Here is a 27,817-nt window from a genome sequence, read left to right on the forward strand (position 1 = left end):
CAGAACCAACAGGAGGTCATTTCAACCTGCAGGGTGGAAATGAGCAGGAAAGGGCTCAGAGAAATAACTCAAACAAAAATCCACAAATCCAAAGAGATCCAAACATGTTCAGGCCAAACTTAACGGTATAAGTGTTGTGAAGCCTCAATACAACAATAATACTGCAGTAAGATAACATGTTACACTGCTGTCATGACCGACCAATCAGAGGACAGAAGCTGATCCAGAGTCAGCTGCAGGCAGCTCATTCCTCTGTCTGTCAGACAGCAGCAGGTGAACAGTCTGTCTGCTGGGTTTGTTTCACTCTGTCATCATCTCTACGTATCAGGTTGTGTCATAAGAACTCTACACAGCAACATAATCAGAGTCTGATGGTGAAGAGTTCATAACTGAACATGTTTTAGAAGAAAATCTGGTGCATACACATGTTGGTTGGTGCAGATTTTAGAAACACTCCAAAAATACAGTCCAATTCAATCCAGTTCATTGTGAGACAATCTATCTATACCTGCTTAATCCAACCGCAGAGGGGCTGGAGCCAGCTGTCATTGGGGAGAGGCAGGGCACATCCAGGACTACACAACATATAAAATACTTTCAACGTATTTTAAATAAATTAGTTTAACTTTGTTCACACCAAACTTCCCTCCATTTGGCAAACTTCATTACGTGAACATTTTTGTAGGCGCTCAGGGTCTGACGTCATCAAAACCCCAAACTCCGTGTCCCACAATCCTCAGTGCTGTCGCATGTTGACGCATGCGCGTTGCGGTCGTGTCCAGGGCCGGGTATCATGGCGACGTACGTGGATATCTTGAAGAGCGAGTTTCCTGAGATCGACACGGAGCTTTTCGACTACATTACAGGTCAGAGGCCGGGGAGGGAGCTGCTGCCGGCGGGGTTCCGAGCTGCTGAGCTCCAGGGGAAGGGGCGGGGGCAGAGCCGCCGCCGCCGCCGGCCCCTCGCAGCCGCTAACAGCGGCCTTTAGTCCGCCTGTTAACCGGGCGGCCGCAGCTCTGTAGCCGCTCGGCTAACCGGCTCCCTGTACATCCGGTGTGGATATGAGCGGCACTGGTGCGGGTTAGACCGGCTGAAGTCACAGCACTGAAAGTACCACAGAGGATACTTTACAGGAAGCTGAGAGCTGAAGGGAAAAGGCCACTTTTACTGAAATTAAAGTTATTGATAGAAGATCAGCTGCCAGATTCAGCACGTGTGTGCCAGGTGCTGTCACGTGATTCTTTTGACTTCAGCAAACAGATTCTCATGAGAGTAAAGCAATCAAGAATGTGGGGATTAGGAAACGAGGAGCCTCTTCCTCTGTGGGGGGAGGTTCTGGAGGTTCTGGGTCTGAGGCCTGGACAGGAGTTCAGCTGCCAATGAAGGTGTGTTTTTGTTCCAGGTGTGTTGGACAGCGGCGGTGCAGACTTTGAGGATGGCGAGGAAGTGTTCGACGCCATCGGTGGCGTCCTCCAGGAAGTTTCTGCTGACAGCAAGAATGAGGAGGACATCAGAGAGATCTGCTTCCAGATGTTCAACACGCTGCAGCTGTGAGGACACCTTCCTGGGTTCTGCAGTACTAGTTGGTTCTGGTTCTGTCGGCAGCATTGATTGATGGGGTAACGTTTGTGTCCTCCAGGAACAACCATAACAGCTCTCAGAGGCAGGTTCTGTTGGACGCTCCGGTCCAGCTCTCTCAGATCTCTGTGGACTCCGGTAAGAAGCCAGAAACAACCAGAACATTTCTGAACCACAAGAAGAAAGCACCAGAGCCTCGTTATTTCTGGGTTTGGGTCCTCTGAAGCTGCAGGTGGTGTCCCACAGGGTTCAGACCCAGGACTCCTGTCAGTTCTGTGTCACGGTTCTATTGGACCTGCTGTTTTAGGACCTGAAATGTAAAAGTTCTGAGGACTCGACATAAATCTGACGATGTTTCTCCTCAGTTTCAGCAGCCACCGACGTTCAGGGCATCTGGATGATGAAGCGTCCTCAGAACACAGTCAGTCTCACCTTAAACACTTTCAAACCAGTTCAGCTTTGGGGAACTTGGGTTAACTTTTCTGTTTCTGCTCAGACGGTCGATGCCAAAAAGTTGGAGAAAGCTGAAGCCAAACTGAAAGCCAAACATGAGCGCAGGAACGAGAAGGACTCGCAGAAATCCTCCAGTCCACTGTGAGTCCCTCACCTGTCCTCACCTGTCCTCACCTGTCCTCACCTGTCCTCACCTCACCTCTCCTCTCCTCCCCTCACCTGTCCTCACCTGTCCTCACCTGTCCTCACCTGTCCTCACCTGTCCTCACCTGTCCTCCCCTCCCCTCACCTCTCCTCACCTGTCCTGTCCTCCCCTCACCTGTCCTGTCCTCCCCTCACCTGTCCTGTCCTCCCCTCACCTGTCCTGTCCTCCCCTCACCTGTCCTGTCCTCCCCTCACCTGTCCTGTCCTCCCCTCACCTCACCTCACCTCTCCTCCCCTCACCTGTCCTCACCTGTCCTCCCCTCACTTGTCCTCCCCTCACCTGTCCTGTCCTCCCCTCACCTGTCCTGTCCTCCCCTCACCTCACCTGTCCTCACCTGTCCTCACCTGTCCTCCCCTCACCTGTCCTCACCTGTCCTCTCCTCACCTGTCCTCCCCTCACCTGTCCTCACCTGTCCTCCCCTCACCTGTCCTCTCCTCACCTGTCCTCTCCTCACCTGTCCTCTCCTCACCTGTCCTCTCCTCACCTGTCCTCACCTGTCCTCCCCTCACCTGTCCTCACCTGTCCTCACCTGTCCTCCTGTGATTTGCTGCAGAGTCCTGGAAGAGGCGTCGGCCAGTCAGGCGAGCAACAAAAAGGACAGCCGAGTTGACCAATCAGGGAAGAACCGCAGCTACGACATCCGCATCGAGAACTTTGACGTTTCCTTCGGGGAGAGGTGAGAACATGTGGCCAGGTGAGTCAGCAGGGGTCTCAGCGAATCAGAGCTCATCTCGTGTTGATGTGCGTTCAGGTGTCTGCTGCAGGGGGCGGAGCTGTCTCTGGCGTCCGGGCGGCGGTACGGTCTGATTGGCCGAAATGGACTGGGGAAGACTACGATGTTGAAGATGCTGGCGAGTCGGAACCTCCGCGTGCCGGCGCACATCTCCATCCTGCACGTGGAACAGGAAGTGGCGGGGGACGAGACGATGGCGCTGCAGAGCGTCCTGCAGAGCGACACGCAGCGCGAGGAGCTGCTGGACGAGGAGAAGCGGCTGAACGCTCGCATTGCCAATGGAACGTAAGAAACCGGCGCCGCTGCACCACAGTACCTGCACGGACCAATGAGGGCACACCTGGGGGTGGGTTGGTCCAATCAGCTGTCAGCGTTCAGTACCCAAACACCTGCTCTGAGGGCGTGGCCAGATGTTTATCACACATGTTTTCGTGTGATCTTTCACCTTAAGAGTGAAAAGTAGGAGGAAAAATGTTAAAGCTTGTTGTTACGAGCAGATGGTTTAAAGAAAAGATGAATAAATTTACAACAACAAAAGGTCAACAACATAGTTACAAGCATTAAAATACAGAAGCAGGGTTCAGAGGCAAGCTGCTCCCACCACATCTCAGCTGCCCTGAACAGGTCAGGTGCTCCAGGAGGTCAGAAAGCACAAGGCCTGAAAGGGTCAGGTGCTCCGGGAGGTCAGAAAGCACAAGGCCTGAAAGGGTCAGGTGCTCCAGGAGGTCAGAAAGCACAAGGCCTGAAAGGCTCAGGACCGTCCAGCTAATACTGAACGGGCGACGGCACATTAATGCTGAATCCAGCGAGTCTGTCCACTGATTCAAAAATCGATTCTGTCACCTTTCCTCCAGCCAGTGGCAGCCGGCCTCTATCAGAAACTAACTTCAGTTAGGAGTCCTGGATCCACGGTTTCAGCTCCGATCCTGGGAGGTGGAAAGGACTTTAGGATCCGGCTCGAAGGACCAATATGTTAGAAAAATTCTCTCAAAATCAGGCTCAGAGTCGCTGGAGACGATTAACACAAAACATTTATTTCTTGCAAGAAAGAGACAAGTCCGCACAACCTGTCAGGAAGCTGCTCAGAGTTGTCTGCTAACAAAATGGTGCTATTTATATTTATATTATTTATGTCTGCTGGCCACACAAAGTTATGGGAAAAGACATTACGCCATTTAATGTGATGGGAAGACGAGTTCAGACAGGCTTTTTCTTTTTCTTGCTACACAGTGTTATGAGAACCAAAAGACAGCAGGAGAACATTAAGATGTTGTTTCCCAGTCTGAACTCATACATAACTAACAACAAAGCGTATCTTTAACCATAATATCTTTACGAGTGAGATTTCTGCCTTTGGATGGATGTTTGGTTCTCAGCCTGTTCCTGGCGGTTGTTGTTTCAGCGCCGATGGGATGGAGAGCGTTCGACTGTCAGAGATTTACGCCAAACTGGAGGAGATCGAAGCCGACAAAGCCCCAGCACGGTAACCATGACAACACACTGTTTTTAGATGGCTGATCTGCAGATCCGTTGGTTGTGGTTTGATACCCAGATGAATGTTAAGAGTTCCTTCTCCTTTCATCCAATCAGAGCCTCCGTCATCTTGGCTGGTCTCGGATTCTCTTCAAAGATGCAGCAGCAGGCAACCAAGTGAGTCACCTGTCCACCACACGCACACGTTCACCTGCTTACTGAGCTGCATGCAGACAGGTGTGTTTTCTGTGCTCAGAGAGTTCTCAGGAGGGTGGAGGATGCGGTTGGCGCTGGCCAGAGCCCTGTTCGCCCGGTGAGTTTGAGCCGTCGGCCTCACTGCCTCGTTTCAGTGTGAATGCAGACTGATGATGTCACTGTTTGTTGTTTTCAGCCCGGACCTGCTGCTGTTGGACGGTGAGTCAGAATCTCCTCCAATCGGCCTTTAATGCTGTAGTAGTTCTGTGGCAGTATTGTGACGTCTGTCTCTGGTTCCAGAGCCGACCAACATGTTGGACGTCAGAGCCATTCTGTGGCTGGAGAACTACCTGCAGGTCTGAGCCTCATCATAGCGTTAGCGTTCCCCATTGGAAACAATGGGCATGGTTAGCCTTGAGCTAACACCGCTGAATAATCCCTCCCCCCTCAGACGTGGCAGTCCACCATCTTGGTCGTCTCCCACGACAGAAACTTCTTGAACGCCGTGGTAACCGACATCATCCACCTGCACTCCCAGAGGCTCGACAGTTACCGTGGCGACTACGAAAACTTTGTGAAAACCAAGGAAGACCGACTGAAGAACCAGCAGAGAGAGTACGAGGCCCAGCTGCAGTACAGGCAACACATACAGGTACCTGTGTCTCATTAACTATTCAAAGTGGGCGGGGCCTGTGGGCGGGGCTGCAGGACAACTGGGTCCAGGGTGGGACTGAAGATGTTTCTTCTTCAGAAGCTGAATGTGATGGTGGAGCGTGGTACTGGCTAAACGCTGGGGTTGGTCTGACTAACATCTGATGAGTTTGTCTTTCAGGTTTTCATCGACAGGTTTCGGTACAACGCCAACAGAGCCGCTCAGGTCCAGAGTAAACTGAAGCTGCTGGAGAAGCTGTGAGTGCTGCGCTGATGTGTCGGGGGGTTCTGCGTGCACGTGGGGGGGTTCTGCGTGCACGTGGGGGGGTTCTGCGTGCACGTGGGGGGATTCTGAGTGCACGTGGGGTGTTTTCTGTATTCTGAGTGCACGTCGGGGTGTATTCTGAGTGCACGTGGGGGGATTCTGAGTGCACGTGGGGTGTATTCTGAGTGCACGTGGGGTGTATTCTGAGTGCACGTGGGGTGTATTCTGAGTGCACGTGGGGTGTATTCTGAGTGCACGTGGGGTGTATTCTGCGTGCACGTGGGGTGTATTCTGAGTGCACGTGGGGTGTATTCTGAGTGCACGTGGGGTGGATTCTGAGTGCACGTGGGGTGTATTCTGAGTGCACGTGGGGTGTATTCTGAGTGCACGTGGGGTGGATTCTGAGTGCACGTGGGGTGTATTCTGAGTGCACGTGGGGTGTATTCTGAGTGCACGTGGGGTGGATTCTGCGTGCACGTGGGGTGGATTCTGCGTGCACGTGGGGTGGATTCTGAGTGCACGTGGGGTGGATTCTGAGTGCACGTGGGGTGTATTCTGAGTGCACGTGGGGTGTATTCTGAGTGCACGTGGGGTGTATTCTGAGTGCACGTGGGGTGTATTCTGAGTGCACGTGGGGTGTATTCTGAGTGCACGTGGGGTGTATTCTGAGTGCACGTGGGGTGTATTCTGAGTGCACGTGGGGGGTATTCTGCGTGCACGTGGGGTGGATTCTGCGTGCACGTGGGGTGTATTCTGCGTGCACGTGGGGTGTATTCTACGTGCACGTGGGGTGTATTCTGCGTGCACGTGGGGTGTATTCTGAGTGCACGTGGGGGGTATTCTGCGTGCACGTGGGGTGGATTCTGCGTGCACGTGGGGTGTATTCTGCGTGCACGTGGGGTGTATTCTACGTGCACGTGGGGTGTATTCTGCGTGCACGTGGGGTGTATTCTGCGTGCACGTGGGGTGTATTCTGAGTGCACGTGGGGTGGATTCTGAGTGCACGTGGGGTGTATTCTACGTGCACGTGGGGTGTATTCTACGTGCACGTCGGGGTGTTTTCTACGTGCACGTGGGGTGTATTCTGCGTGCACGTGGGGTGTATTCTGCGTGCACGTGGGGTGTATTCTGCGTGCACGTGGGGTGTATTCTGCGTGCACGTGGGGTGTATTCTGCGTGCACGTGGGGTGTATTCTGAGTGCACGTCGGGGTGTATTCTGAGTGCACGTGGGGTGTATTCTGCGTGCACGTGGGGTGTATTCTGCGTGCACGTGGGGTGTATTCTGAGTGCACGTGGGGTGTATTCTGCGTGCACGTGGGGTGGATTCTGCGTGCACGTGGGGTGTATTCTACGTGCACGTCGGGGTGTATTCTGAGTGCACGTGGGGTGTATTCTGCGTGCACGTGGGGTGTATTCTGAGTGCACGTGGGGTGTATTCTACGTGCACGTCGGGGTGTATTCTGAGTGCACGTGGGGTGTATTCTGCGTGCACGTGGGGTGTATTCTGCGTGCACGTGGGGTGTATTCTGCGTGCACGTGGGGTGGATTCTGCGTGCACGTGGGGTGTATTCTGCGTGCACGTGGGGTGTATTCTGCGTGCACGTGGGGTGTATTCTGCGTGCACGTGGGGTGGATTCTGAGTGCACGGTGGGGTGTATTCTACGTGCACGTTGGGTGTTTTCTGAGTGCACGTGGGGTGTATTCTACGTGCACGTCGGGTGTATTCTGCGTGCACGTGGGGTGGATTCTGCGTGCACGTGGGGTGGATTCTGCGTGCACGTGGGGTGTATTCTGCGTGCACGTGGGGTGTATTCTGCGTGCACGTGGGGTGGATTCTGCGTGCACGTGGGGTGTATTCTACGTGCACGTCGGGGTGTATTCTGAGTGCACGTGGGGTGTATTCTGCGTGCACGTGGGGTGTATTCTGAGTGCACGTGGGGTGTATTCTACGTGCACGTCGGGGTGTATTCTGAGTGCACGTGGGGTGTATTCTGCGTGCACGTGGGGTGTATTCTGCGTGCACGTGGGGTGTATTCTGCGTGCACGTGGGGTGTATTCTGCGTGCACGTGGGGTGGATTCTGCGTGCACGTGGGGTGGATTCTGAGTGCACGGTGGGGTGTATTCTACGTGCACGTTGGGTGTTTTCTGAGTGCACGTGGGGTGTATTCTACGTGCACGTCGGGTGTATTCTGCGTGCACGTGGGGTGGATTCTGCGTGCACGTGGGGTGTATTCTGCGTGCACGTGGGGTGTATTCTGCGTGCACGTGGGGTGTATTCTGCGTGCACGTGGGGTGTATTCTGCGTGCACGTGGGGTGTATTCTGCGTGCACGTGGGGTGTATTCTGCGTGCACGTGGGGTGTATTCTGAGTGCACGTGGGGTGTTTTCTACGTGCACGTGGGGGGGTTCTGAGTGCACGTGGGGTGTTTTCTACGTGCACGTGGGGTGTATTCTACGTGCACGTGGGGTGTATTCTACGTGCACGTGGGGTGTATTCTACGTGCACGTTGGGGTGTATTCTGAGTGCACGTGGGGTGTTTTCTACGTGCACGTGGGGTGTATTCTACGTGCACGTCGGGTGTATTCTGTATTCTGAGTTATTTATATGTTATCCTGCTCCTGTTTCCGTCCTTCAGACCTGAGCTGAAACCCCTGGAGAAGGAAACTGAGGTCACTTTAAGGTAAGATCTCCGGTTCTGAGGGAAACCCGGTTCAGGTGCTGAGGATGGATCAGATGCAGGTAATCCATGTATTGATCGGTGTGTTTCTGCAGGTTTCCAGATAACTTTGAGAAGCTGTCTCCTCCCATCCTGCAGCTGGATGAAGTGAAGTTCTACTACACTCCTGAACAGCCTCTGTTCCTCGGACTCAACCTGTCAGCTGACCTGGACTCCCGGATCTGCATCGTACGTCTCGCCACCGTCAGGAAATCTGCCAACGTGCATCCAGCAGCCGAGTCCAATCAATGAATGATGCAGCCTGGCTTTGTGTTTTCCTGGCAGGTCGGTGAGAATGGCGCCGGTAAAACCACGGTCCTCAAACTGCTGATGGGCGAGTTGACGCCAGTCAGCGGAGTCAGACAGGCTCACAGGTAGGAGCTGACCAATCAGAGCGTGCATCACATGTTGTTCTGAGGGAACCTGAACCTTTACAGTTCGATTCTTTGGGTCAGAACCCAGATCTGTGGCCAGGGTTCAGGTTCCAAACGTCTGAGTTTGATCTAGGAACCTTTCATCAGTGTTGACCTCCTTTAGGGAACTTTCACTTTGTGTTGTTGTTGCCCGGAGCAACGGTTTGAACTTTAACCCCGGTTTCCTTGGCAACACTCGTCCAAAGACACTGACTGAGAAGTTCTGAAGCTGAAGCTTTGTTTTCCGTCAGGAACTTGAAGATCGGTTACTTCAGCCAGCATCACGTGGACCAGCTGGACCTGAACGTCTGCTCCGTGGAGCTGCTGCTCAACAAGTTCCCCGGTAACCATAGCAACGACAACAACTAGCGTCAGCGGCGGCGGCGGCTCCACGTTAAGCTGTGATTGGCTGCTGTGTTTGTGTCGCAGGTCGGAATGAGGAGGAGTACCGCCACCAGCTGGGAGGTTACGGCATCACCGGGGAGCTCGCCATGAGGCCGGTGGCCAGTCTGTCGGGGGGGCAGAAGAGCCGGGTGGCGTTCGCACAGATGACCATGCCATGGTGAGTCAGAGCTGATCAGCTGTTAGAGGAAGAGGATGATGAAGGTGAAGGTGGTGAAGATGATGGTGATGAAGGTGGTGGTGATGATGATGATGGTGGTGGTGATGGTGATGAAGATTATGGTGATGGTGGAGATGGTGATGAAGATGATGGTGATGAAGATGATGGTGAAGATGATGGTGATGAAGATGAAGATTATGGTGAAAATGATGATGGTGGTGATGGTGGTGGTGAAGATGATGATGAAGATGATGTTGATGATGATGGTGGTGGTGGTGATGAAGATGATGGTGGTGATGGTGATGATGAAGATGGTGGTGGTGATGATGATGGTGGTGGTGGTGATGATGATGATGGTGGTGATGATGATGAAGATGATGAAGATGATGATGATGATGATGGTGGTGGTGGTGGTGAAGATGAAGATGAAGATGATGATGGTGATGAAGATGATGATGGTGATGATGATGAAGATGATGATGGTGATGATGATGAAGATGATGATGATGGTGATGAAGATGCCGTCGTTGTCTTTCAGCCCAAACTTCTACATCCTGGACGAACCGACCAACCACCTGGACATGGAGACCATCGAGGCGCTGGCCAAAGCGCTGAATAGCGCTGGCCAAAGCGCTGAATAAGTTCAAAGTGAGTGTGAACGTCCTGTTCCTGTTTGAGAGGGCGGGGCCTGTCTCGGGTGTGTCTGCTCACCTGTGTGATGTCACACGTTTCAGGGTGGAGTCATCCTGGTGTCCCACGACGAGCGGCTGATCCGGTTGGTGTGCAGGGAGCTGTGGGTGTGCGAGAGCGGGAAAGTTCAACGGGTCGATGGCGGCTTCGACGAGTACCGAGACATCCTGCACGAACAGTTCAAGAAGGAGGGTTACCTGTGAGCCCCGCCCACTGCTGACTGACCACACCCATCTACATAAACGCCACCCACCCCATGAAGACGTGTGTAACAGCAGCCAATCGGCCGTCGGAGCACGCTGGAGGACGTTTTCTTCTCTGAACTGACTCACCTGCTGCTCAGGTGATCTGCTGCCAGACGATTGGCTGCTTGGAGTCACCTGGTGAGGTCACAGCGACCTCTGGTGGAGGAGGAGGCGTCATGAACGAGTTTTGTTTCATGACTCAGATGTAAAGGACCAGACTGTCAAGTAAACATGAATTTAATCCAGAGACTAAATAAAAACGTCAGATCATGTGTTCTGTTCTCTTCCTCAGTCTGAGCGTTTCGCACGCCGTGATGCGCTCGCCGTGGTGCGCACGCCGTGATGCGCACGCCGTGATGCGCACGCCGTGATGCGCTCGCCGTGATGCGCACGCCGTGATGCGCTCGCCGTGATGCGCACGCCGTGATGCGCTCGCCGTGATGCGCACGCCGTGATGCGCACGCCGTGATGCGCTCGCCGTGATGCGCTCGCCGTGATGCGCTCGCCGTGATGCGCACGCCGTGATGCGCTCGCCGTGATGCGCTCGCCGTGATGCGCACGCCGTGATGCGCTCGCCGTGATGCGCACGCCGTGATGCGCTCGCCGTGATGCGCACGCCGTGATGCGCACGCCGTGATGCGCTCGCCGTGATGCGCTCGCCATGATGCGCTCGCCGTGATGCGCACGTCGTGGTGCGCTCGCCGTGATGCGCTCGCCGTGATGCGCTCGCCGTGATGCGCTCGCCGTGATGCGCTCGCCGTGATGCGCACGCCGTGAGGCGCTCGCCGTGATGCGCACGCCGTGGTGCGCTCGCCGTGATGCGCTCGCCGTGGTGCGCACGCCGTGATGCGCTCGCCGTGATGCGCACGCCGTGAGGCGCTCGCCGTGAGGCGCACGCCGTGATGCGCACGCCGTGATGCGCACGCCGTGGTGCGCTCGCCGTGATGCGCTCGCCGTGATGCGCTCGCTGCTCGCCAGTCAGCCTGTGTGATGTCACAGGAAGGAGCTTCTGGTGTGCTTACAGCTGATTGGACGCGTTTCGTTGGGTCTGTCGGTGCGAGATGACTCTGATTGGCTGAAGAATGTTAAAAGCAGAAATTTTGAAAGTTTCAATTCAGTTTTATTTATAAAGCGCCAGATTACAACAAATGATCAATTCTGGTCAACAGTGTGACGTTAGTTTGAATTTAAACTCAAGTTTTTTGGGTCTGAACCGTTCAAACAACCTCGAACTGACGTTCACCGATTACTGTTATCACCATTTTAAATTCTGAGCCGCTCTCCCATTGGTTAGCGTCTGTGACATCATCAAACAGCAGAAGAAGAAGCTCTTTCTCACACAGTTAGAAACCCGCTGGACCTAAAGAACACAGAACACCCCCCACACACACACAGGTGTAACAGTCCTGATTCAGAACCTTTCCCCTGGACCGGCTCCAGATGGTTCTGGATGTCAGTCGGACCTTTCTGAGCCTCTACAGTTCTGGAGTCCAGCTCGCCGCTCCTTCCAGCTGCGTCTTCTTCCTGATGTGCGGCAGGACGGCGTCCCGGTAAAACACCTCCAGTTTTGACACGACGTCCTCCCACAGCTCGGGGTCAAAGGTCACCGGGACCACGGCGGTCTCCTGCAGGGTGAAGACGACGAGGTCGGCCCGCTTCAGGCCCGTTACAGCCAGCTGACACTGGATCTGTGTGAAGTAGCTGTGAGACGCCTTCAGGCGGTAAACCGGAGGCTGGAAGGAGGCAGAGGAGGCGTCAGGAGGCGTCCAGAACCAACTGAAGGGTGCAGCTGGGTTTTTACCTTTCCGGGCTCCCGTCCAGAACCAACTGAAGGGTGCAGCTGGGTTTTTACCTTTCCGGGCTCCCGTCCAGAACCAACTGAAGGGTGCAGCTGGGTTTTTACCTTTCCGGGCTCCCGTCCAGAACCAACTGAAGGGTGCAGCTGGGTTTTTACCTTTCCGGGCTCCCGTCCAGAACCAACTGAAGGGTGCAGCTGGGTTTTTACCTTTCCGGGCTCCCGTCCAGAACCAACTGAAGGGTGCAGCTGGGTTTTTACCTTTCCGGGCTCCTCGCCCTGCAGCTGCAGGCAGAAGGCCGGGTCCTGCCGGCAGGCGTCCTCCACCCGGCCGTGGCGGTGCTTGTAGGGACACTTCACCTCCAGGCAGAGCAGCCATTGGCCCGTCCGGCTGTCCGTCACGATGCCGTCAGGACTGGCACCCAACCAGGGCCGCCGGGCGTCGATGAACAGGCCGCAGTCCTGGACCGTTACCCGCCGGCCCAACGCCGCCGACTTCAGCTCCTGAAGGGCGACATCAGGAAGGGAAACTTATTCCAATCTGTCACAAACGGCTTCAGAGTAACAATAAAACCAATAAAAAGTAAAAAGAAAAGAAGAAATACATGAAGGTTTAAGTCTGAACGGGGGGGGTTCTGTACATCTGAAGTTCTGTTCAGGTTCTGGGCGATGAAACATACCTGGTACCTGCGAACAGCTTCGGCTTCCATCTGGACCCCCCAGCTCATGGCTCTGGTCTGGACTCTGGGCCTCTCACCTGTGGAGTCAGTCAGGTGTTTTAATCAATACTGGGCTCCGGTTCTGGTCCAGCGGTTCTGGTCCAGCGGTTCTGGACCCTGTCCCTGACCTGCGGTTTAAACTTGTGGATCATCTGGTTTAGTTCTGGCTTACAGGCTGAAACCGATCATTTTCTTCCTCAATCAATTTATCGATTATTATTTGATTTTCTGTCAATAAACATCAATAATCAGATCAATAATCAACAGATCAATAATCAGATCAATAATCAGATCAATAATCAACAGATCAATAACCAACAGATCAATAATCAGATCAATAACCAACAGATCAATAACCAACAGATCAATAATCAGATCAATAACCAACAGATCAATAATCAGATCAATGTGTTTGACGCAGATCAAACAAACAAACCTTTAAAGGTTGAAGTAAAGCTTGTTTTTGATCGATTGATGACATCATCGATCATTAACACTAGAGGACCTCCAGGGGGCGTGGCCTACCTGTGACTGCAGCCAGATAGGAGGTGGGCGGAGCTGTTCGCTGGCCGTTAACGAAGCGGCTGCGGGCGATGCAGTGAGCCATGGAGGCCGTGATCCGGTTCTTCCTCCAGGCGAACCAGTCCGGGTTCTGTCTCTGTCCGCGGGTCAGAACCTCCACCTGCTCCACCGCACACCTGTCCAGGTGGGCCCCCAAGTCCTGCTCAGGGCTGGGAGGAGCTCTGTTTACAGGTTCATGAAGACCATCTGGACCCTCAGCAGCTGGTTCAGGTTCTGGTCTCACTGAAGGATCAGTGGCGTCCTGGTTCTGCTGGACCTTTCTGGGCCCGGTCCCAGTCTGAGGGGGGTGTCCAGTCTTCTGGGTTTGGGTGGATCTGGCTGAAACTCCACCTACTGGGGCCTGGATGGAGGGGTGGTACCGGACCTGTGGGGGGACCGGTTCCTGAGGGGGACCGGTCTGGTTACGCATTTTAAGGAAGTCCACGTTGAAACAGGGACCAGAAGAAGAACTGGTTCAGACAGAAGAGACAGAAAAAAATATCAAACCAGAACATTTCTGAGGAAACTTTGATGTTTTTTGGGTGAAACCACCTGCTGGTTCTGAAAAATGTTAAACTGGTGTCATCAAAGGTTAAAAATAACTATTAAACACTTCCGGTTACGTCACAGTGTTAATGTAAACAAGACCGTTTTGTTGTGCTTTCAGTTCCGGATCAAACAGGTGAGGAAACGTCCACCAGACTCCGTTCACGGTTCACCGCAAACTCGTGTCACGGTTCATTGGTGAACGCAGCAGTTTTCTGGACTTGGGTTTGATTTAAATCAGACTATAAAGACCTGATCGTGTATTCGGCATCAATCTCATGTCCGCAGTTCACTGATTAAACCGAAGATTTTGGTCTTTACGCGCTTCCCGTTGCTCCTGTCCGGGATCTAAACATCCATTTTCTATACCCGCTTAATCCGCCGGTCGGGTCGCGGGTCATCGGGCCACAGGCGGCGGACACCTGGACAGGTGGTCCATCACAGGGCCACAGGAGACATTTAGAGGCACCAGATAACCTGGAGTTGAACCTGGAACCTTCTGCTGACGGTGCAAACAATGTAAAGAGGGACCGAAAAAGATCAGGTTTCTGTTGCGATGGAACAGAAAGGCTCAGGACTGGACCGAACCGCTGAAATATATAATGATACAAAGAGTAATTTTGTATGAAGTTTGGTTCAAATCCGCGTGGATACATTTAGTCTCGGAATAAACCGCGAGATCATGTCGCATTGAAGTTTTCAGACGGTGTTAAAGCTTTAAATGCTTCAACATCACCTAAACTCACCTGTCAGGTGTCAGGTGAGTTTAAGGAGCGCCAGAACAGAACTTACCTGCACCAGGAACCTTCAGATCCGGTCCAATTCGTCAGTTGGATTGAAGGCAGAAGTGAAACTGGGTGTATTTAAAGTGTCGATGACTCACGAACCCGTGACACATCCGAACATGTCTCAGTTCAGTATCAGACTGGAGGGAAAAGGGGGAAAAGGAGATTTTGTGTCTATAACTATCCGTTCAATTTATTTATTGCTGTATGAAAGCAAAAAGTTAACTTTTGACACTTTTGACGGGACTCGAACCGCCGAACTGTGGAATTTAAAGGGAAACCCTGAATGGAGGGGCGTGGCTCCCCGTCACCGTGACGTCACACTGCCGACACTCCCAGGTGTTTGCGGGGCTCCCCCAGGTAAAAGGCAGGGGCGCCCAAAGGTTTAGAGCTGCACGGACCGCCTTTAAAGGTCTTCCTTATTTCATTAAATGATTTGTAGTCATGGAATCTGACAGAAATGTTCTCTTAAACAGTTTCTGCTGCTTCTCCTTTGGACTTTAAACTCTTTCAGCTGCATTTTGCTCACAGATGATGAATTAATTAGAGTTCACAGATCAGCTGATCAGCTCAGTTCTGACCCATTGGTTCTGGATCCTGCAGCTCGCCATGCGGGTCTCTCAGGTCTCTGCCGGGCTGTACCTCAGCGATCTGGACTCGGCTCTGAACCGTGGCGTGCTGAGCAGCAGGAACGTCACGCTCGTGGTTAACGCCAGTGGGCTGCAGGTCTCCTACCCGCCGCTCCACGGCCTGCAGGTCCTCCCGGTCCCGGTCCAGGATCAGCCCCACGCCCCCCTGGGAGACTACTTTGAATCCGTGTCTGAGCGGATCCGGCAGAACCAGTCGGGGGCCACTCTGGTCCACTGCCGGCCGGAGCCGATCCGCCGCTCTGACCATGGCGCACCTGATGAGGTAACAGTTCACTGCCGGTCCAGCTGAGGGCCCGGTTCTGGTTTCCTTCACGGTTCTGGTCTGTGTGTCGCAGGTGTGAAGGTCTCAGCCTCCGTCAGGCTCATGAACTGGTTCTGGAGCGGCGGCCGTTCATCCGACCCAACGCAGGGTTCTGGAGGCAGCTGATGGAGTACGAGATGGCGCTGTTCAGCCGGAACACGGTCCGGATGGCGAGGACCAGCGCCGGGGTTCTGCCTGAGGCGCTGCCGGACCTGGATGATCCAAAGGCTGCGGCGGCGTACTGCGTCAACCTGTGACCTGGTTCCCCCAGCTGGAACCGGGCCGTTTATCAGAACCAAAAGTTTATCAGAACCAAAGCTTCAAGTACATGAGATCAAACTGGGCTTAGGTGATTGATCAGTGATCAGTGATGGATCAGTGATCAGTGATGGATCAGTGATCAGTGATGGATCAGTGATGGATCAGTGATCAGGTGATTGATCAGTGATCAGGTGATGGATCAGTGATCAGGTGATTGATCAGTGATCAGGTGATGGATCAGTGATCAGGTGATTGATCAGTGATCAGGTGATTGATCAGTGATCAGTGATGGATCAGTGATCAGTGATTGATCAGTGATCAGTGATGGATCAGTGATGGATCAGTGATCAGGTGATTGATCAGTGATCAGGTGATGGATCAGTGTTCAGGTGATTGATCAGTGATCAGGTGATGGATCAGTGATCAGTGATGGATCAGTGATCAGTGATCAGTGATGGATCAGTGATCAGTGATCAGGTGATTGATCAGTGATCAGTGATGGATCAGTGATCAGTGATTGATCAGTGATCAGTGATGGATCAGTGATGGATCAGTGTTCAGGTGATTGATCAGTGATCAGGTGATCAATCTGTGATCAGGTGATGGATCAGTGATGGATCAGTGATCAGGTGATTGATCAGTGATCAGTGATGGATCAGTGATGGATCAGTGATCAGGTGATTGATCAGTGATGGATCAGTGATCAGTGATGGATCAGTGATCAGGTGATTGATCAGTGATCAGTGATGGATCAGTGATCAGGTGATTGATCAGTGATCAGTGATGGATCAGTGATCAGGTGATTGATCAGTGATGGATCAGTGATCAGTGATGGATCAGTGATCAGGTGATTGATCAGTGATCAGTGATGGATCAGTGATCAGTGATGGATCAGTGATCAGGTGATTGATCAGTGATCAGTGATGGATCAGTGATCAGTGATGGATCAGTGATCAGGTGATTGATCAGTGATCAGGTGATGGATCAGTGTTCAGGTGATTGATCAGTGATCAGGTGATGGATCAGTGATCAGTGATGGATCAGTGATCAGGTGATTGATCAGTGATCAGTGATGGATCAGTGATGGATCAGTGATCAGGTGATTGATCAGTGATCAGTGATGGATCAGTGATCAGGTGATTGATCAGTGATCAGTGATGGATCAGTGATCAGTGATGGATCAGTGATCAGGTGATTGATCAGTGATCAGTGATGGATCAGTGATCAGTGATGGATCAGTGATCAGGTGATTGATCAGTGATGGATCAGTGATCAGGTGATTGATCAGTGATCAGGTTCTCTGATCTTTAAAAACAGACCAACAAACAAGAAGTAAAAAGACAAATCAGATTTTATTGGGACAACAGAAGAAATAATCAGATTGATCGGTAATCAATGAACCCATCAGGGTCCAGGCGGGCCGCTGCAGGTCTGAGGTCCGGCTGCTGGTTCTGGTCTCAGTACTGGAAGCTTCTCTTGGTCTGGATGTCGTCGAGGATCTGCTGCAGCTCCTCGTCCTCAAAGCGACCCTCGAGACTGGAAACAGATTCAACAAAACTTTATTCAACAACTTTATTCAACAACTTTATTCAACACAACTTTATTCACACAACTTTATTCAACAACTTTATTCAACAAAACTTTATTCAACAACTTTATTCAACAAAACTTTATTCAACAACTTTATTCAACAAAACTTTATTCAACAACTTTATTCAACAAAACTTTATTCACACAACAAACAAATCAATAAACAAACTAATCAATCAATAAATCAATAAACCAGAATCACTGGAAACAGAACATGGAGTGGCAGCTTTCTTCAGATCAGGTCCTGGACCCGGTTTAGTTTCAGCTCCTCTGATTCTCAGTTTTTGTGGAAATCACAGAAACCTCTTTGTTGTTGTTGGGTATCGTCCAACTGGCCCTGATTCTGAGTTTGGGTCCGGTTTTAAACAGCAGCTCTGAGCTCTGAGTTCTGGACCGGTTCTGGAGTTAAGTGGGTCGGACTCACCTGGGGATCAGGGCTTTGGCCTCTTCTGCAGCTTCTGGGCACAGATTGGCCAAACTGGCCAGTTCGAACTTATGGAGCTTCTTCTGCAGGAGGAGACTGGAAGGGTAGACAGAACGGGTCAGAACCAGGTCGGGTCAGAACCAGAGAGAGACAGGACGAGTCAGAACCAGACACAGAAACAGGACGGGTCAGAACCAGAACCAGAGACAGGGCGGGTCAGAAACAGAACCAGGACGGGTCAGAACCAGAAACAGAGACAGAACGGGTCAGAACCAGAACGGGTCAGAACCAGAACCAGAGACAGAACGGGTCAGAACCAGAACCAGGACAGGTCAGAACCAGAGAGAGACAGGACGGGTCAGAAACAGAAACAGAGACAGGACGGGTCAGAACCAGAGAGAGACAGGACGGGTCAGAAACAGAACCAGGACGGGTCAGAACCAGAGAGAGACAGGACGGGTCAGAAACAGAACCAGAAACAGAGACAGGACCGGTCAGAACCAGAAACAGAGACAGGACGGGTCAGAACCAGAAACAGAACGGGTCAGAACCAGAAACAGAACGGGTCAGAACCAGAAACAGAACGGGTCAGAACCAGAGACAGGACGGGTCAGAACCAGAAACAGAGACAGAACGGGTCAGAACCAGAAACAGAACGGGTCAGAACCAGAAACAGAACGGGTCAGAACCAGAAACAGAACGGGTCAGAACCAGAGACAGGACGGGTCAGAACCAGAAACAGAGACAGAACGGGTCAGAACCAGAGACAGAACGGGTCAGAACCAGAACCAGAGACAGAACGGGTCAGAACCAGAGACAGAACGGGTCAGAACCAGAAACAGAACGGGTCAGAACCAGAAACAGAACGGGTCAGAACCAGAGACAGGACGGTCAGAACCAGAACCGAGCGGTGGGACGCACCTGCGCACGGCGGTGATGGTCTCGCGGTTCTTGAAGCGGCTGAACCGGGCCGTGTAGTTGAGCGTCTTCATGAAGACTTCGGACAGCTCCTGCTCGTCCTCGGCGCTCTCGTTCTGCTGCTTCCGGTGTTCCAGCAGCATGTGGACCTCCGAGTTCAGCAGCGTCTCCGCGTTCTCGAACTCTGCAGAACCACAGGACGGGTTAACTCGGCCCGGACCGACCCGCATCAGCCAACCCACCCGACCTCTCACAGCTCAGAACCGTCTTCTGGACTCACAACTGGACTGAATCAAAGAAGAGTCCAAACACAAAGGAACCAGAATCCTTTGAAACGTCTTTAACAGCAGACAGAACACATTCGGCTCAGGACCGAACAGACTCCGGTTCTGCTTCATCTTCTTCTCACATCGGAGCAATTCATTTAAAACAGAGTTACTATGGTTTCACTTCCTGTTTATAAAATGAAAGCACAAATTCCATCCTTCTGGTTTCCTTTAGAATAAAAACAACGGCTCTTTTACTTTTGTGAAAATCACCAGAATCAAATTAAACTCTTTCAGAAAGCCAAAGAAAATGAGTAAATAATATAATATGATCAATAACAGAGGCACGTGACTGATTAGAAATAAAAAACAGAAAACGGAGGAAGGAGAAAGAGTTTGAAGGGATGAAAGAAAAGTTTTTAAGTAGTTAAAAGACAGCAGGTAAGTTACGTCAAGGCTCAGAGGATCGTAAATATTCAGGTTAGCTAAAGCTAACAGTAGTAAAACCACAGCCAGGTTACTGCTGTCTGTTGCATTCACCAGCGGTGGTCCTCAGGGTCTGTAAGGCCTTCTCTGCTGGCCAAACCAGAAGCACCAACTACAACCTAAATTATAACATTTGTTCAATGAAATCCGTCCCCTGAGTGGATGGTCAGAGCAAAGCTATCACAGGCAAGTTTGCTAGAAAAACACCAAAGGATCCCAGCACCTGGTCCCGCTCTGAGTACAAAGTTCAGCTTTTCCCACCTTTCGGAAACTGCAGCTGTGATGCGTCCTCTTCAACGTCTCCTACATGCGGAGCAGCCGCGCCGCCTGCGGCCGCCATGATGTCAGCGCACCGCGGCTCCTGGAGGACGCAGCTGGCGGAGTGAGGCGGCGGTGAGTCCCGGTGAGGAAAACTCCACGGAAGGTGAAAGCAAACCGCGGGAAAAATCACGAAAAAGAGCCCGCGGGGAGCAGTTCAGTCACAAAAGAAAACATTCAGAAAGACTTTCGGGTCTGACACTTCCGCTTCCGCTCTGCTACTTCTTCTGTGGTGGCTATTCAAGTGTTCTGCTGCCCTCTCCCGACGGGAGTAGCGCAGAGTAGAAAATCAAACCAAAACCGGAGTAAATTACAAATTCGAATAACTTCAATGAAAACTGCAATCAGGACAGTACTTTCTGCTCAACTCTCCTATTTTATTAAATTCAGAGTGTTTATGACAACAACGATGTTTTGAACATTTGTAACTCACATTTGCAGCTTGCTGTGATGCTTTAAAACAGAAGTGAGCAGCGCCCCCCAGTGGACAGTCAGCGACAGTGTCAAACAGCAGTAAGGTCAGAATATTTTTCACCTTTTAAAGACGAAAACAATTACCTTTTACCTTTACCTTTATGCCTTTAAATCTTATTGAACGGTTTAGAATAGACATAACTTGTTTTGAGATATTTCTTCATCTGTGGATGGATGGTCAGATTTACTTTAAACTTTAATTATCAGGTTTTACGGCTTGGATAGAGGCCATTAAAAAGCTGAAGACAGATAGCAAGAGGTAACTGATCTAATGTCAAACCAAATTTACGAAACAGGACTAAAAATGTTTGCGTTGGCCGGGAATCGAACCCGGGTCAACTGCTTGGAAGGCAGCTATGCTAACCACTATACCACCAACGCGTTACAGCAAATCACAGTCCATCCATTTTTCCCAGAAATATGAGAGTGGTGAAAAAAGCTGTATTCTGAGCGGGACCAGGTGCTGGGATCCTTCTGTTTTAAAGTAGACTTTGCTCCAACAGGTTAACAACTTTCTGGTTGCCATGGTTATTCATCATAACAGATGTTAAACGCATTACCAGAGTTACCAGCAGAAATTACTCCAGCAGCACAGCATCCACACCAGCTCAGAAGTATTAGTTTTCCATAAAAAAAGGTAATTAAAGATCTAAAGAAGACAAAATGAAAGATACAGTATGTGCTGAGCTGCTGCAGCAGGCTGCCTCCAGTGCCCTAACCCTAACCCTCCAGTGCCCCAACCCTAACCCGAACCCTCCAGTGCCCTAACCCTAACCCTCCAGTGCCCTAACCCTAACCCTCCAGTGCCCCAACCCTAACCCTAACCCTCCAGTGCCCCAACCCGAACCCTCCAGTGCCCTAACCCTAACCCTCCAGTGCCCCAACCCTAACCCGAACCCTCCAGTGCCCTAACCCTAACCCGAACCCTCCAGTGCCCTAACCCTAAACCTCCAGTGCCCCAACCCTCCAGTGCCCTAACCCTAACCCGATCCCTCCAGTGCCCTAACCCTAACCCTCCAGTGCCCCAACCCTAACCCGAACCCTCCAGTGCCCTAACCCTCCAGTGCCCCAACCCTAACCCGAACCCTCCAGTGCCCTAACCCTAACCCTCCAGTGTCCCAACCCTAACCCGAACCCTCCAGTGCCCTAACCCTAACCCTCCAGTGCCCTAACCCGAACTCTCCAGTGCCCTAACCCTCCAGTGCCCTAACCCTAACCCTCCAGTGCCCCAACCCTAACCCGAACCCTCCAGTGCCCTAACCCTCCAGTGCCCCAACCCTAACCCTAACCCTCCAGTGCCCTAACCCTAACCCTCCAGTGTGGCGTCGTTCTACTTACAAATAAGATAAATACAGATAAGATTGTTGGCGAAAACTATCTCAAACATTTGCATCGTATTGGTTCCAACAGGCATCTTTTGAATGGTGTTTTGGAGTTTTTCCCCCTCTTTTCTGTCTTCTCAAATCTGTGGTTTCAGAGCTGCAGACCCACATCACAGCTCAGTTTTCCTCCATCTTTCCTGAACCCTGTGATGGTTTCCATGAGGCCTAAAGAAAATATAAAGTAATTCCTTTAACTATTCAAACAGACCCTGAGAGTCTGCAGCCTTGCTAGCAACTCTCAGCTAAATGCTAACAGCACTCGGTTGTGGCTGCAGCAGGGTTCTCCACACCTAGGAGTCCAGTCTTCAGTGTGAATCCTCCAGTCCAGAAGAGAAGAGCTCCACTCCTGCCTCAGCTCCAGCTAATCGATGTGTAGCATCATCACTAGAGCCAGCATGCTCTTAGCTGTTTGGAGAAAAAAAGCCTTGAAGAGTTTCATCTGAAAGATGTCGGCTGACGCGTTTTTACCACCATCCATCTCTGAAACCAACAGTATGAAACCTGAAGTCCACACCGACTGGTTTCAGCTGCTTTAGACCTTCATATAAAGATTTGTGTTGCGTCAAACTGAAGAAACTTTATTTAACTTTACATATTCAAGGAAACATTGAATGCAGTTAATCATCTGATTTTGTACGATTTCATTGGAACTAACATGACATGATTTTAAAAGTTGGGTTTTGGTCAGAGTGACCCAATGATTTACTTTGTGTTATGTGTTTAGTATCTGAATGACAAACATTATGTTATTGTTTGATTAAAATGTTATAGTTGGATGGATTTTAATGTGTTTTTAATGTGTTAAACGTGGAGTTGTGTGGTTCCAGGGTCACAGTGAGAGGGCAGCTGGGTGATTGCATCATGTTTCCAGCCATCTCGCAGTAATGAGTCCCAGTGGAGGTTCTGGCTCTGCCAGACCCAGAGGACGCAGTCTATGTGGACACTTGGACACCAACAGGCCAATTAGCCCTCTGCAGCAGGACCGGGGGGCATGCTCAGCTGTTGCTGTGGTAACGGCTGTTTATGTTTGTTCTGTAATGCCAGACAACTTTGAGAAAACTTGAAAAAGTTTTTAATAGACAAAGTCCTGACACACCCACACCCAAGTTTTAGCTTCAGCAACTGCCAACGCTGCAGCCTGTCGGTCCCTGTCGGTCGGTACCTGTCGGTACCTGTCGGTCCCTGTCGGTCCCTGTCGGTCGGTACCTGTCGGTCGGTCCCTGTCGGTCCCTGTCGGTCGGTCCCTGTCGGTCCCTGTCGGTCCCTGTCAGTCGGTACCTGTCGGTTGGTACCTGTCGGTCGGTCCCTGTCGGTACCTGTCGGTCCCTGTCGGTACCTGTCGGTCGGTCCCTGTCGGTCGGTACCTGTCGGTCGGTCCCTGTCGGTACCTGTTGGTCGGTACCTGTCGGTCCCTGTCGGTACCTGTCAGTCGGTACCTGTCGGCTGCTTCAGGTCAACACTGGGACAACCAAGCTGAAAGGCCTTCTTCTTCATTTTCATGGCTTCCCTCACCATTGGCGTCCTCTGGTTACCTCCACAGCAGGTGCTGACAGCCTTCAGGCCATGGAAGACAAATCTGCAATGGAGGTCAATGGGTCATTAAGATTCCATGTCCCTAACCTCCCCAGACAGATGCCTCCACCATAAGTTCTGAGTTCACCCAAACTACCAGTTTGAGCTCTGTCCCGTAATCTTTCCCACGAAGGCATCCAGCTCATTACCAGGTGGTGATCAGCTCTTCCCCTCTCTTCAGTGTCCAAAACAAACGGTCTGATGATTTGATTGCAGAGATGTTCGTTGACCTTTGGCCTAAGGTGGCCTGGTACCAGGTGCACTGATGAACCGCCTTATGCTCAAACATAGTGTTCCCAAGGGGGTGCCCTGGCGAGCCCCTCCATCGAGGCCTTAGAATCACTCTTAGATGACCAGCCCCTCCATAGAATTGCCACTTTGACGTGGTGGAGGGGTTTGAGTGTCTCCATGACCCTGAGAGCTGGGCTCTCTGGGCTGTTAGACCCTGTCTGCCATGGCAAGATATGGCTGATTTATGCCTCTGCATCAGCCCCTCATGGCAGTGTAACTGCTGTCTTGTGACTTAAGGGCCAAAGAATTCACAGCGAGCAGGAGACACAGGAACCTTTATCTTCCTCACAGCAGCTTGCTTCCCTTACAGCCTTTCAGGTGTACTAACTCACAGTTAGAGTGAATAATATCATCCCAGCCAGGTTGTGTGCAGTGCAAAGTACAGAGGAAAATGGTTTATTTCTACTGCTGAATCAAAGCTGCAGCAGAACTGCTGGCGTACTGGAACATTTTGGAAAATATGTGTATATATTATAAACTATGTGCAGTACATGTTTTTTTTCTATCATATTCTATTATATTCTATATTCTTATTATATATTCTTATTCTATATTCTTATTATATATTCTTATGGTATATTGTGGAGGTTTTCACTTTGTGACAGGAGCCCATTATCTGAGCTCTTTGTGTTTGGAAACTGTTCACCCTGGGGGTTTTCTCTGGGAACTGCAGCCTCCTTCTACACATCTGAACATGTGTGTCGGGTTAACTGGTGGATTTAAATCCACTCTGTGTCTGACAGCTGCTTCCATTTCTCTACCAGGATATTAAAGAATGTTTTTATCACTCAGGGTACAGAAGTTTTATTTCAAATGTACAGGCGAGACGGTACAGAAGTGTCTTTGGGACCTTTCCCTTGATTTCTTCGTGAATAATCATTTAATTGTGCTTTCATGTTTTACTGTGAGCAGAACATTATTAGCAACAGAACTGCAGAGTTCCCTGACTAAAAGTGCCTTTATCCTTCCACTGATGCTGCATCATTAAACTGAATTAAACTGCAGATTGTTGAAAACAGTTACAGACACATTCTGGTCATTTCTGAAAATGATCCCCCCTGTTCCACCTCTGAGTGTCTCACACATCTGAGGAAAACAAGAGTTTAAGCACAGAAATACAAATATTTCAAAGCATATGTGGGACATTACAGCTGAGTTTAGACTTCAAAGCACAGGTAAACGAACAGAAGGACAGAAGTTTCAGGGACTCAGAGAAAATCATCTCATATGACGGTTAGATTAGAGGTGGATCTTCCTCCCAAAAAGCAGATTTCTACACGCGTCTCTTATTTTGGACATTTTCAGTCCGTAAAGCAGCGGATTGACGAGCGGCTGACAGGTGAGCCAGTACAAGGACAGGAAGATGCGCAGCATGTTCGGTAGCCGGCTCAAGTTAAACCGGCTCTGCACGATTTCAAAAAAGGCCCCGAAGGAGAAGTTGAGCAGAGAAGCCAGGTGTGGGGTGCAGGTGCTGAAAACCTTCTGTCGGGTTTGTTTGGACCCAGAAAAACACGCTTTCAGGATTCTGATGTAAGTGTAAATGATCAGAAGAATCAGACCCAGGATGACTGTAAACATGTGAACGAGTCCAGTGACGTTATTGACTGTGGTGTCGGAGCAGGCCAGTCTGGTGATGTAGAAGTTGTCACAGTACACTTTGTTAATGATGTTCCCACACAGCTGTAAAGGGACGGTCAGTCCACACACAAGGAAGACGTTAGAAAGGAAAGGGTAGAGCCATAAAACAGCAGTCAGCACAGCAATCTTATTGGATGTCATATACAGGTTGTACTGCAGGGGATAACAGATGGCAAGATATCTGTCATAAGACATGATGGCCAGGGTGAAAAGCTCTACACCTCCGTACGAGTACAAACAGAAGACCTGCAGGAAGCAGAGAGGAGCAGAAACAGTGTGAAGGTCAGAGAGGATCTGAATCAGCAGGAGTGGAAACAGCCCTGAACTACCATACAGCTCATTTACAAACAGGCTGCACAGAAACAGGTACATAGGTTCATGGAGGCTGCGGTTCACACTGATAACCACGATGAGCAGAACGTTAGAACTGATGATCAGAATATAAAGAGTCAGAACAACAAGAAAGAATAAATGCTTCAAAGGACCAGTATCAAAGTAAGCAGCAAGGGTGAAATATGAGACCCGTGTGGAGTTGATCATGATCCCCTTTACAGTCATTACCGCTGCTCAGAAAGAGGAGACGCTGTGAAAGCTCTTTTCTCAAAGCTCAAAACTACAAAGTGTCCGCATGTTTAACTCACTGTCAGATGATCCAACATCAGTGATGCAGGCTGTGAGGCTGGCTGAGCTCTTTAACCTCTGCAAGTCAGGGGTGGAGCCGAGGTTTTCATTTCCGGTCCGATGGACACACAGAAACGAAAATCTTTACCTTTTAAAAGTTACACCATGAATTAATCACTTCTGTTGACAAGCTTCTGCACTTTATCGCTTCTTGGTTACAGGCGGGGGGGTCGGGTACCTGTGTTGGTGTGGTGCACTCCACTCCCGGGCTGGTTCGGGGGGGTCTTCGTCCTCCTCCTGGTACTGTGGGGCTGGGATTGGTGGGGGGCTGGCAGAGGGGTGATTGGGGGTTCGGGGGGGTCTCTGTGGGGCTGGGATTGGTGGGGGGGCCTGGCAGAGGGGTGATTGGGGGTTCGGGGGGTCTCTGCAAGGACCTGCTGTGGGAGTGTTGTTATATGGGTTTGAATACAGTTTGGAACGTGTATGTGTATCTATATATGTACATATGTATTAATTTATATATTTTTAAAATGTTTTTAAATTGATTTTTTTATCGTGAATTTTGGATAAAAGCATAGAAATCAAACAGGAAGGTTACTATAAGGGCAATTAGAGGGAGAAGGGCTATGAATAAACCCCTTTTCAGACATTAATGCACTGATTAATGTTATATCTGAAGGTATTTATAGTTTATTCAATTAGAAACTTTGTATATATCATTAGTTTCTATTTATGTTCACATTTATATATGAATATATAATGCATGTTGAGCTGATACTGCTGAATATGTATATGATGTTTGGGATTGTTCTTTTTGTGAATGCTGTCGGCCTCCAGAGGCGGCAGTGGCTTCTGCTGAGAGATCATAGAGCTGACTTTGGTGGGTTTAATTTGGGAGATGTGGAAGGTGGGGTGAACTCGGAGGGACCTTGGTAGATGGGGGTGGATGGCTGTGGGACTGATAACCTTAGAGATTGGCAATGGCCCAATAAAGCGGGGCCCACCTGGTATTCAGGGGCAGGCCGTTTCATCCGGTCGGCGGCTCTCTTGACCCGGTCCCCTTGCCTGACCCAGATCAGGTGAGCAGAGGGAACCGTGGCCTCGTTCTCTGGGGCAGGAAACGAAGGAGGTTGCTAACCATGCACGCATTCAAAGGGGGACAGACCAGTAGCCGAGGTAGGCAAAGTGTTGTGGGCATACTCAACCCAAACCAGGTGGGAGCTCCATGAAGCCAGGTTCTGGGACACCAGACATCGGAGGACAGTTTCCAGTTGTTGGTTCAGGCGCTCGGTCTGGCCGTTGGCTTCGGGGTGGTACCTGAACTTCAGGCTCGCGGTTGCCCCGATGAGCCTGGAAAACTCCCTCCAGAACCGTGAGACGAACTGGGGCCCCCGGTCTGACCCAATGTCCCTCGGGAACCCGTGGATACCAAAAACGTGAGTCATCATGATCTCAGCTGAGGGCAACTTGTGTAGAGCGATGAAGTGCGTCAACTTGGAGAAACGGTCCACGACCGTTAGCACTGTGGTGTTGCCCTTGGACACCGGAAACTGGAGCGCTGCATTGGGATTGGGTCCCGCCGGGTCCCACGTGACACAACTCAAATCTCGCGGCCGGTATGAACTGTGCTCCGGGCGGCTAAAAGAAACACTGCGGGATCGGGATGCAGTGTTGCCAGGTTACGTGTACAATATTTATCGTATTTGTATGATAATTTTGCCCTGTGTACGATCAAAAAAGGCCACATATGTGATAATTTGACCATTCTGTGAATGTGTGGTTGTAATCGGTTGTAATCAGCCTGTTGTCGAGGCTGCTTCAGCCAACCCAAGAAGCAGTTCAGCTGCTTCAGCCAACCCAAGAAGCAGTTCGAGGCTGCTTCATCCAACCCAACAAGCAGTTCGAGGCTGCTTCAGCCAACCCAAGAAGCAGTTCAGCTGCTTCAGCCAACCCAAGAAGCAGTTCGAGGCTGCTTCAGCCAACCCAAGAAGCAGTTCGAGGCTGCTTCATCCAACCCAACAAGCAGTTCAGCTGCTT

General features: G+C 51.0%; 4 protein-coding genes, 1 non-coding gene and 1 pseudogene across 5 annotated transcripts; 2 read left to right on the forward strand and 4 right to left on the reverse strand.

The window, feature by feature from the left end:
* Positions 1-757: 757 nt before the first annotated feature.
* Positions 758-10,454, forward strand: abcf3 (ATP-binding cassette, sub-family F (GCN20), member 3). Its single transcript, XM_072391836.1, has 21 exons — positions 758-866; positions 1,403-1,550; positions 1,640-1,716; positions 1,944-1,999; positions 2,075-2,172; positions 2,790-2,912; positions 2,988-3,254; positions 4,372-4,452; positions 4,560-4,619; positions 4,699-4,755; positions 4,834-4,856; positions 4,938-4,993; positions 5,089-5,289; positions 5,470-5,546; positions 8,192-8,236; positions 8,329-8,461; positions 8,558-8,646; positions 8,937-9,028; positions 9,115-9,247; positions 9,786-9,866; positions 9,975-10,454. Exons 1-21 carry the CDS (start codon positions 794-796, stop codon positions 10,138-10,140), a joined length of 2,136 nt encoding a protein of 711 aa, XP_072247937.1. The 5' UTR covers positions 758-793; the 3' UTR covers positions 10,141-10,454.
* An 832-nt stretch (positions 10,455-11,286) lies between these two features.
* On the reverse strand, positions 11,287-14,861 carry LOC140313847 (uncharacterized). The gene is made up of 5 exons (XM_072391825.1): positions 14,596-14,861; positions 13,222-13,727; positions 12,658-12,734; positions 12,239-12,481; positions 11,287-11,915 (listed from the first exon to the last, which is right to left on the reverse strand). Exons 2-5 carry the CDS (start codon positions 13,685-13,687, stop codon positions 11,658-11,660), a joined length of 1,044 nt encoding a protein of 347 aa, XP_072247926.1. The 5' UTR covers positions 13,688-13,727; positions 14,596-14,861; the 3' UTR covers positions 11,287-11,657.
* A 278-nt stretch (positions 14,862-15,139) lies between these two features.
* Positions 15,140-15,877, forward strand: LOC140313855 (dual specificity protein phosphatase 14-like; annotated as a pseudogene).
* A 1,256-nt stretch (positions 15,878-17,133) lies between these two features.
* polr2d (RNA polymerase II subunit D) lies at positions 17,134-20,003 on the reverse strand. The gene is made up of 4 exons (XM_072391832.1): positions 19,746-20,003; positions 18,736-18,916; positions 17,815-17,910; positions 17,134-17,336 (listed from the first exon to the last, which is right to left on the reverse strand). Exons 1-4 carry the CDS (start codon positions 19,822-19,824, stop codon positions 17,258-17,260), a joined length of 435 nt encoding a protein of 144 aa, XP_072247933.1. The 5' UTR covers positions 19,825-20,003; the 3' UTR covers positions 17,134-17,257.
* A 582-nt stretch (positions 20,004-20,585) lies between these two features.
* Positions 20,586-20,657, reverse strand: trnag-ucc (transfer RNA glycine (anticodon UCC)). Its single transcript has one exon. It is a non-coding gene; the product is annotated as a tRNA-Gly (tRNA).
* Positions 20,658-24,760: 4,103 nt separating this feature from the next.
* Positions 24,761-25,699, reverse strand: LOC140314473 (olfactory receptor 4B13-like). Its single transcript, XM_072392682.1, has one exon. The coding sequence runs from the start codon at positions 25,697-25,699 to the stop codon at positions 24,761-24,763; it is 939 nt and encodes a 312-aa protein (XP_072248783.1).
* Between the last annotated feature and the right edge of the window lie 2,118 nt (positions 25,700-27,817).

The sequence above is a fragment of the Leuresthes tenuis genome, unplaced genomic scaffold, assembly GCF_036924035.1.
Source record: "Leuresthes tenuis unplaced genomic scaffold, fLeuTen1.0.hap1 SCAF_9, whole genome shotgun sequence".
In the NCBI taxonomy this organism is placed as follows: domain Eukaryota; kingdom Metazoa; phylum Chordata; class Actinopteri; order Atheriniformes; family Atherinopsidae; genus Leuresthes; species Leuresthes tenuis.